Source organism: Anopheles bellator, chromosome X (assembly GCF_943735745.2).
Source record: "Anopheles bellator chromosome X, idAnoBellAS_SP24_06.2, whole genome shotgun sequence".
In the NCBI taxonomy this organism is placed as follows: Eukaryota; Metazoa; Arthropoda; class Insecta; order Diptera; family Culicidae; genus Anopheles; species Anopheles bellator.
In genome coordinates this window covers 8,260,703-8,270,500 of record NC_071287.1, presented here as the reverse complement: position 1 = coordinate 8,270,500, position 9,798 = coordinate 8,260,703, and the positions used below count along the sequence as shown (strand labels likewise).

At 50.4% G+C, this 9,798-nt stretch overlaps 1 protein-coding gene across 1 annotated transcript; it reads right to left on the bottom strand.

The window, feature by feature from the left end:
- Window positions 1–7,613, bottom strand: LOC131213459 (uncharacterized). The gene is made up of 5 exons (XM_058207501.1): window positions 6,644–7,613; window positions 2,616–6,586; window positions 2,168–2,346; window positions 1,758–2,105; window positions 1–1,609 (listed from the first exon to the last, which is right to left on the bottom strand). Exons 1-5 carry the CDS (start codon window positions 7,611–7,613, stop codon window positions 1,474–1,476), a joined length of 5,604 nt encoding a protein of 1,867 aa, XP_058063484.1. The 3' UTR covers window positions 1–1,473.
- Between the last annotated feature and the right edge of the window lie 2,185 nt (window positions 7,614–9,798).

Sequence of the window (9,798 nt, the reverse complement as noted above, 5' to 3'; positions counted from 1 at the left end):
TCGGTAACCTGTTCATGATCCCGTCTTTTTGCTGAATGTTGTATTGATTTTGCTGTTAAAAAAATATGTTTCGCTAAGTTTTCATAAACAAGTTAGCATCTTCTCGCCTTGATTATATCTCGATGTTGCTCTGATATACGTTGTCACCCACCACTCATCACTATGGCAACTAAGACATTATATGTTTACAACAATTACAACTTCAAACTATTCAAATTAAAGGCTTACATAGGTTTCTGTTAAAAAATGACCTTCCCTGAAAATGAAAGATTTTTCTATTGAAAAATGAAAAATGAATGTATGGGAATGTTCTGTTGATTTTGTGGTAAAACAATGTTTGTTCCCTCAGAACCCTTAGGTTCATCAAGAATTGAACAAAACCACAAGTTATATTCAGCATACTCTTCCTCCTACACTAGACTCATTTCATTGGCAGATAGCATGGATCGATCAAACTAATGTAAACTAATTCAGTCGCGCTCGATATTGCTCTGATAGGTGTGATGCCGTCCGTCAAACTATATCCGTCAATCAATTATATTGTTATATGATATATAAGCTATAAAATTCAAAAACTTAGGCTTTTAAAATAGAAAAAGTAACCTCTAATCGGAGCATGTATGTACATGATTGCTATCTTTGTGTGATGGAAGTTCTAATAGTTCTCATTAACAAGTTAGCATCTTCTCGCCTTGATTATATCTCGATGTTGCATCGGTTATACGTTGTCACCCACCACTCATCACTATGGCAACTAAGACATTATATGTTTACAACAATTACAACTTCAAACTAATCAAATAATAGGCTTACATAGGCTTCTATTAAAAAATGACCTTCCCTGCAAATGGATGATTTTTCTATTAAAAAATGAAAAATGAATGTATGGGAATGTTCTATTGATTTTGGTGGTAAAACAATGTTTGTTCCCTCAGAACCCTTAGGTTCATCAAGAATTGAACAAAACCACAAGTTATATTCAGCATACTCTTCCTCCTACACTTAACTCATTTCATTGGCAGATAGCATGGATCGATCAAAATCATGTAAACTAATTCAGTCGCGCTCGATAGTGCTCTGATAGGTGTGATGCCGTCCGTAAAACTATATCCATCTATCAATTATATTGTTCTATGATATATATGATATAAAATTCAAAAATCTTAGGCTTTTAAAATAGAAAAAGTAACCTCTAATCGGAACATGTATGTACATGATTGCCATCTTTGTGTGATGGAAGTTCTAATAATTCTCTGCCGTTATAAAGCGTTTTTTCTTCACAATTGTTAGTATATTTTTTCTCATAAAATATACTTTCTTTAATTTCGTAGCAAATCACAAAACCAGTTCACTCCCGCTTTATTGCTACTGTTGGTCAGACGCCCCCCTCCCCGGGCAACAAACCATCATGATGGCAACCATAATTAATATTTCTATGTACTATAAAAATGGCAGATGGATAACGGGTGGTTCTTAGAGGAAAAATAAATCTCCACTCGGTAAGATGTCATCTTTGTGGTGGCTGTAGAGTATGCTCGAGTACCAGAGCATTTGGCTCGCAAAGTCTAGCCCACCGAAAATATGGCCGACAAACGGTTCCTCCCGTGTTCTGCGAGAGAAAGAGTGAAAGGAGAAAAACATGAAACATGCAAATGGGTAATACAAAATTAAAAACATACAGCAACAAAACAAAGCTCATTGGATGAGAAAGCAACTGGTTATAGCAGTAGCAAGGACTCCACTCTGTGTGTGCCTACCTCTTCGCGAAATCTTTACTGACGAGCGTGATGGCCCAGCGTAGACTGGATTTGTCACGCTTCGGTTCGCACCCGATGTACGCCGTCACACGCGTCAGATCAATCGTGCACAGCTTCTCGAACCCTTTGTCCTTTTTGTCGAACTTTCTCAGCACCACCAAAGTGTGCTTCATGAGCTGCAGCTGGCAAGAGCGCAGGGCCTTGGTGCGTTGATCGGCAAACTGCAACTCCATCGTCGGTTCCAGCACCGGTGACTTCTGTATGGTTCTGTACGCGTCGTTCAGTGTGGTGGTGGGCCTGAGAGTTAAGTAGTTGTTCTTCCGATCCGCCTCGTCCCAGTAAGTCCATCTGCAACAACATATTACGTTTAATAAGCGTACACTAATATGCGCGTGCGCTGCTTGGCTTACCGAACGACGATTTCCAACACTTTCTCCCCGTAGTGGATGGGCCGTACCAAGGCGCCGTTGAGCACAATCTCGTACAGGGTCAGCTTATTCCACGGGTACACCGTCCGCGAGGCCAATTCTTTGCAGACGTCGGATGCAGTCTTGGTTGGAGTAATATCCACGTTCACTTGCTGCTTCTCCTGCTTCACAGGACAGTTTAGTATCAGAAGTTAAATAGGTTAAAGTAATAAAATAGTAAATCAAATAGGTTTTATAGTTAAATAGGTTAGCTTTTACGAAAATCAATCATTAACCACAGGACAGGACAACATACACATGCTTAAAAGAGAGAAAAGGAGCCGTAACGTAGTGGAGAGTACGTAAGGGAGAGCAAGAGCAAGAGTAGGAGCAATAGTAATAGTAATAGTAATAGCAGTAGCAGAAGCAGTAGAGCAATTTGCTTTCGTACCTCCGCATTTGGTGTGTTGTTGTTCTGTTTTTCGTCCGGGCTGTTGTCGCACTCAATCGTGATCCACATCTTCAGATCACCAGAGTGTTTGACGGCATCGGAGAGGTTCTCTGCTGCCGCATGGTACCGTTGCAGCACCTCCAGCATCATCTGATCCTTGCGTAGCTCGTCGTCGCTCATTGGGAACAGCTGCGGGTACATCCGTATTAGATCGGCCACGACGTCTGCGTCCGATTGATGATAACCGCTGCTCGCTTCGTCCGCAACCGTGCGCTGGATCGAGTTCGCCATCAGCGTGGAACCCCAGATCATGGCCAAATTCGGGATCCCCATCCGGTTGTGCTGCTCGAGCGACGCAATGAACGCCAGGTGGCTGATCAGCTTCTTCAGCGTGTTGTGCTCGATGTGGGGCAGCTGCCGTAGCAGCTGCTGGTACGACTCCCGCCTCAGCGACTCGTCGTACAGCATGCCGATCGCCGTGAACGAGGAGGCGAACTTGCCGAAGAAAGAACCGGGCAGCTCGCGGATGAACTTCTTCAGGGCACCGGCCACGTCGTGTTCGTTGAACTCGGCCCGAGTCAGCTGCACAGCGAACGCATCGTCAGCGAACAGCTTCAGGATACGGCCGACGGCTGACACCGAGCCCGAGCGACGGTAAATGCCCTCGGACATCGCGCCTTGCGCGTAGATGAAGTTAACGCACTTGTCGACCAGCACCGGCACGTCGGCCAGTGTCAGCTGCTGGGTGTGTAGCGTGGAGCCGTTTTCGTGCGCCACTTGAAGGACTACCTTGCGCCAGATGTGCGTTTCGCGCGGCGAGCTCATGATGAGGTAGAGTGTCGGGAACGGCGGACAGTCGATGAGCATTGTGGGGCCAGCTTCGACGTACAGCTTGGCCAGCGACTGGGGATCGTTGGCGCTACTACTGTCCTCGATTGCCCCGATGCAGCGCGCCTTGCGGAGGTCCAGCTCGTCCAGCTGGTGGTCGGCGAAGCTGTAGATGTGCAGCCGTCGCTTGGTGGTGAGCAGCACCCACGCCCCGGCCCAGCACGCCGACACCGACTTCTTTACGTAACACCACCCAGCACGCAGGAACTCCCGCAGCAGCTCCGCCGGGAACACGTCCGTCACCGACAGCAGCACTTTCGACATCCACAGGTTGCGATCGGAGCGATTATGCGTAGCGAACATGTGCGAAGCGCGGCTGGTCTTGTGGCCGCCTCCGCCCGACATCAGCAGGTCTGGATTGCTGGACATAGCAGCGGCGGCGACGGCCGCCAACCCTCCGCTAGCGCTTCCAGCGCCCCCCTTCGGCAGGGCGAGAACAATCTCGAAGACGTGCAGAGGGAGCCCGCCTTCGCCCATGTACTTGTGCTGCAAGACGCACTGCAGTGCCAACAGGTGGTGCAAATGGATCGTCTCCTTCAGCAGCGTCTGCTGAGGGTCGAGGAACGTTTGAAGGATGCGCTCGCGCAGCACAACCGAGCGCGGAGCCATCTCGTAATACAGCGGCAGGTCGCCCATCTTGCCGGAGGGAATCTTTAGAACGTGACCTTTGTGCGTGATGAGTCGCTCAGTCAGTGCCGGTTTCGGCACCATCATCGTCGTCGTCACCGCCACCGCGGCCGTCTTCGTCGCTCCCGCCCCCGCCGCCGACGTCGATGATCCACGATTTAGGCTCGACCTGCGCTTGAGTACATTCAGCAGCTTGGACGCGACACTGCTGCCGCTGCCTCCCGATGTTGCCTTCGGGAGCTCTCTATGAGATGGCACCGAAGCAGCGGCAAGACCGCGCTCGAACAGCGGATCCGTACCCCCGATCGCCTCGAAGTACGTTGGGGGCGTTCCGAGAGCTGATTGGCGTGATGATGCCGCTCCAGGTGATGCAGCAGCTGCTTCTCCCCCTCCAGACGCGGCTGTTGCATTGTCATTGAGGGCCGGGTCCGCAGTCTGCACATCCTCGACGTACCAGTTGGTCTTACGTGGATGCCGTTTCGGATAGCTGAGGTCCAACGGATCACCATTGCTGCCGCCGCTGGCTATCGACTCTTCTTCTACCACCGACAGGTACGGCTGGACGAGGCTCTCCTCCACCAGGTTCTCCATGCTGTCCGCAGGAAGGGACAGGTTTTGGTGCACGATGTGGCCGATGCTTCTCGAATTGTTGCCACTGTTCCCTTTCATTGACTCCTCCGGCTTCAGCTGCGAATTGGGCAGTTTGGTCCGCTTCGGTTTCACCGGAACAGTTGCCTTGGGCAACAACACTCCCGGTAGCAGGAGCGAATCGGATCGCTCAGGAATTTGCGGGCCGCGATCGACTTGATCACTACCACCCCCACCAGCAGCTTCATTTTCATCCGCCGCCTGGCGCTGCTGCTGGCTTGGCGATGTTAAGGATGTGCGCTCCATGGCGGACGATTTCGAGTTTAGCATGTCTTCGATCAGCCACAGCTCCCGACTGCTGGGCTTGGAGGAGTCGAAACACAACTCCGGCTCCAGCGACGACTGGCTGTAGTTCGCCTCCGAGGTATCCGCGAGCGGGTCAAACTCGACGATGTCCGAGTAGAACGACACAGTATCATAATCATGCCGCTGACCCTGGTTCACGACACCTCCGTGGGCGACCGGAACCGGTTGCAGTACCGACCGTGATGATGATAGCACCTGGGGTTCCGCCAGTATGTTATAGATCGGTTGCGTCCCCCCGCCAGCATTACCGTAGTATGGTTCCAGGTTGTTGGTCGCCGCCGAACGATTCCCCTGTTCCCCATTGTTATCAGTACCTGGCGTCACCTCCGCCACTAGTATTGGTGGTGAAACGCTGCTGCTCGTCTGCTCGTGCGCTATGACATAATAGGTCCACGACAGCGGTCGATACTTGGCGACAACCGCCGCCTCCGTCTGTTGGCTGTCCTCATTCTCCATGGTGGTGGTGGTGATGGACGCTTGACGCGAGAAAATCTGGCGACTTCTATTGATGATAGCGACGACTTCATTTTCACCTCCTACACCATCGCCACCGTCTGCCTCCACCATCTGTCGCTTTCCTCCTGCCGTTTGCGGTTGAACTTCAACCAGTGACCCTAACTCCACCAATTGGCGTCCCTCCGGGAACATGTTGTCCTCCTCGGAATCGGCCATCGACGAGCGAGTACTGCAGGCACCGCCGGTGGCGAGGTCGCCACCCCCGCCGCTGCTCGACGAGCTCGATATTGCCCGGCGTGGAAGAATGTTCAGCTTTCCGTACAGGTGATTCTGGCTTCCCCCCTGTCGATCGCACAGCTGACCGCCATCGTCTAGCAGCATCGGGTGCTGGACGTAGAACGTGGGTTCGTGCAGGTTCGATTCGCTCTTGTGCTGCTTATGGCGATCGGCGAGCGGCTCCGGAGGTGGTGGTGGTGGGATCCATCCGAGCCCCGGTTTACCTTTCTCCACTCGCTGGCATTTGGGCAAGACGGTAGTATAGAGATTCGATCTGGTGAGAGGAAGACGCCGGAAGTTCGGCGGCAACCGCTGTGCCTCACGGCACACGGTGCCTCCCACCCCTCTATCGGGAGTGGTGGTGTTGGATGAGGATGCCGACGACACCGGGCTGGTGGTGTTGCTTTCGCTCGCGCTATGCACCGATCCGCCACCCGACGACGATCCGGGCCTGGATCCGGGAGCCGGCCGCAGATTGGACGGTTTGTTGCCCCGGCGTGGAATGTCATACGTTTGCCCAGAAGAAGAAGACGCTGGCTGCTTATCGGCACCTGCCCGGCTACGCTTATCCTTTTCCGCGTCGTTCACCCTGGACGTTGTGGTCGTTGTAATGGTAGTGTTACGCGGAAGTACGGTTGTGGTGGTGATGATGGTGGACGGTTCATCCAACAGCGGACTGGTGAACTTGATATTCTGCATCATCCCCCCTTCCGATTTGGGCTTGTCACGCTCCTTCTTTGCCGACTGGCGCCAGGAGTCGGCCGTTCCGCCTACCGCCGCCATTTCACCACCACCACGATCACCATCATCATCGTCATCATCATCACAGGTGGTGGTGGTCGAGTCGATGCCGCTGCTAACGCCGCCGGCGGAAGTGTTGCTGCTTCGGGTGCTCGAGCGCCCAACGCTCTTCAGTTTGCCGGCCGTCTCCTGGCTCCAGCTGACGATGGTGCTACTCGTGTTGCGCACGTTTTCCGCTACCTTGCGCGACTTGTGGGCTACCCTTTCGCCGATCGACTCGGTCAGCATCCGGGACGTGGTTCCGATTGACTTGAACAGGTCGCCCGGTGAGCTGGTTTTGTACTTGTGGTCCCCACTATCCCTTCGACCGCCGCCCAATTCACATTCGGTGGCTTCACGGTGGTATCCTGCCTCCATCCCGTTACCGCTATCGCCCGCAGCACCGTCCAGCAAGTTGCTCAGCGATCCGGGGCCGACCGAGTGACGACGTCGATCCGCAGTCGCAGCCGCCGCAGCGGCAACGCGACGACTGCCGTTGTCCCGGCGCTTAACGAACGACACCCCCGGGGGAGGTGATGGTGAGGGTTGCGGCGGCATGGCTGGTGTAGCTGGAGAGGACGTAAGGGATGGTGATGATGCTGGCAGAGGATGGTAAGACGGAGTCGACGGTAATGGCGGAGCAACGCGTATCGGTGTCTTCTGACTAATTACGATGACATTTTCATACCGCGTGCCCCGGAAGCCTTTCGCACCCTCCTCTCCTTCGTTATAAAGCTGCCCCTTTACTCGTCGCGGTGCCGGAACGGGACGGTTCAGCTCTTCCCCAATACCGGAACCAGGAACAGCGCGATCGGAAGCAGCGACGTTCGATGGCAGCGACACGAAGGAGGAACAACCGCCGCCGGCATTATCGGTCGGACGAACGACGATCGTGGCATTCTCGGACTCGCCGTGGAAGCTTCCCGACGAGCCGTCATCCGCTGCCAACCGGCCCGGTCTTGGCCGGGGCGACGGTACCGGTGGGTCGATGTTGAGCACTTTATGTTCTCTGTCCATATTTCTCTCTAGACACAAATCAGAACTGTGAAACGAAAAACAAAATCAGAATAAAAATCATGCTTTGAGGAGTGGAAAGAATACTAGAGAGAGAAGGCGAGTGGCAAAGAGTAGCTCCAATATATTGTTGCGTTGTATTCGCGATTTTGCACATATAATAAAATAAAATATTCGCGATTTTTGTGACAAGATGACGTTGTTGGTACCAGCACCGATACGCAGGCGACATAGTGGCAACAGTTTGTTCACGAGAGGCTTAAGCTTGTTCTATTACAAACACGCACAGATGCTAGAAAAGAAGTTGACGTGCGTGTTCGAGGCCACATTTTCAGTAATCATAAATTCGTAAGCAGTCGCTAATGTAGCTATAGTAAGTGTGTAAAATATCTGAAGACATGGAACTACATATTTCATTATTCTGTTTAATGTAAACACAGCCAAAAATATATAAAGATCATGAAGAGAAAAGGAGGTCTATTAGTGAACACCTAAGGTAGCGTGGAAAAATTTACTCGATGTCCCCCCGGAAATATCGCTTCCAAAGATGCCACCTGGCTCTGACTGTCACTGAAAAAACCGTTGAAATTTTCCAGCAGATTAAACATGATGAGGAGAGGAGTGAGGAAAACTGCCAAGAGATAGCAGAGGGGCAGAATACATTAAACATGAAACATGTGACATAAATTAAAATTTTAGAAAATGCAACCATGCAGAGGCCATTTGAATTGACGCTTCAACAGTTCACTGACGGAATTAGCGAAATGGACTCAATTCCGTAGTAGTATTGTAGCGCATTGGATGCACACCATGGAAACACACCGCACCAAACACCAATAGAAAATGTAGTCTATTGTTACCTGGGCGACACACAAATATCATACGTTTCAACGGCAGGCCACACATTTACACATTAACAACACACATTTAGTAACATCAAGAAGAACAAAGAATGGTTGAGAAATTAGTGTAAATATAGTCGAAACTCGAATAGGTTCAAACAGTTTAACAGCAAAAATTACCGCATGAACAAAAAATTATCGCGAAGCAGGTGAATACAACCGACGCTTTCAGGCAGCAAAATTGAAATGAGACCACGATTAGCAATTTCGAGGATAGAACGAGAAAAGGAATTTAGATTCGCGCGCAATCACCGGCGACTTATTGTCACACACCACTACAACTGTAATGGCACTCGTCTGCCAGGTGTAATAAAAACACAAAGCTGGGCAACATTGTACAGCCCCGAAGTTCATCGGAAGTGTCGTAGCTTGTTTCTTGAAAAAATTGCTCTCGTTCTTTCGAAGAAAGATTTTTGTGGAAAAAATGTGTGCCCCCCAGGGAAGGGCCCCCCCACATAAAGCGTGAAAACTAGCGTAAAATTAATTTGTAATGTAAAATCGTTTACGCTTCGTGTGGCAGCAAACATATAAAAACGAAATGTCGAAAGAGAAATAAATTGTTTTCTGAATATTTTTTTCTGTTTTTTCGATTTTGTTGCTATACCAGCAAATAAGAACTTAAATTATCCTCTGCTTGTAAGCAAAGCGTATGCAAAAAATATTGACGCTCGGGTTTACGCCTCGGCCGACCCGTAAACGTTTTGACAGAGGCGCAGCAGTTTGGCATTAATCTGTAATGTCAAAAACATTACGTTACGCCTCATGTAGCCCCCCAGTACCACTAGCAAAGAATGCCATTGTTTACATCCTAGGTTGCGGCGACGTGCAGCGGTGTCCGTAAGCAACTGTCCCAACTGAAGACGGTGTTCTCCACACAGAGTTGGAACGATAGCCGAACGACACGAATATAGTATCACAAAGCAGCCTTACTCAATGAATTTTACACGCGCTGCCATTTGGCAGAGCATAATTTTTTTTACACAAAATTGATTACGGCAAACTAATGATAATGATTGAAATTGATAATGATCATGCGCAGGTTGGCAGAACGCTAGTGTGTTGGAAGCATGTCGTTGACATATCGTACGCGTGTTGGTGTTACGGTCCAAGCGTCGCCGGCCTTTCCGGTTTATGGAAAAGGTGCGTTACGGCGACTGTTACTTAGAAGGGGTAACACCAACTGACGTGCGTCTGATAAGCAGCTCACACACTTAGGCAATAGTTGCCCGTCGCACTGCGGCTTTAAAAAAGACCAAATGGTACCGCTAGTGGTGGCCCTTCGTTTG

Bases quoted from the DNA above. Each gene is read 5' to 3' on its own strand.
- LOC131213459 (XM_058207501.1), bottom strand. From the start codon at position 7,613: ATGGACAGAGAACATAAAGTGCTCAACATCGACCCACCGGTACCGTCG. The intron at 2,106-2,167 runs GTAAGCCAAGCA...ATGTTGTTGCAG, and splicing joins GTGTTGGAAATCGTCGTTCG to ATGGACTTACTGGGACGAGG. The intron at 1,610-1,757 runs GTAGGCACACAC...TTTCTCTCGCAG, and splicing joins AGTAAAGATTTCGCGAAGAG to AACACGGGAGGAACCGTTTG.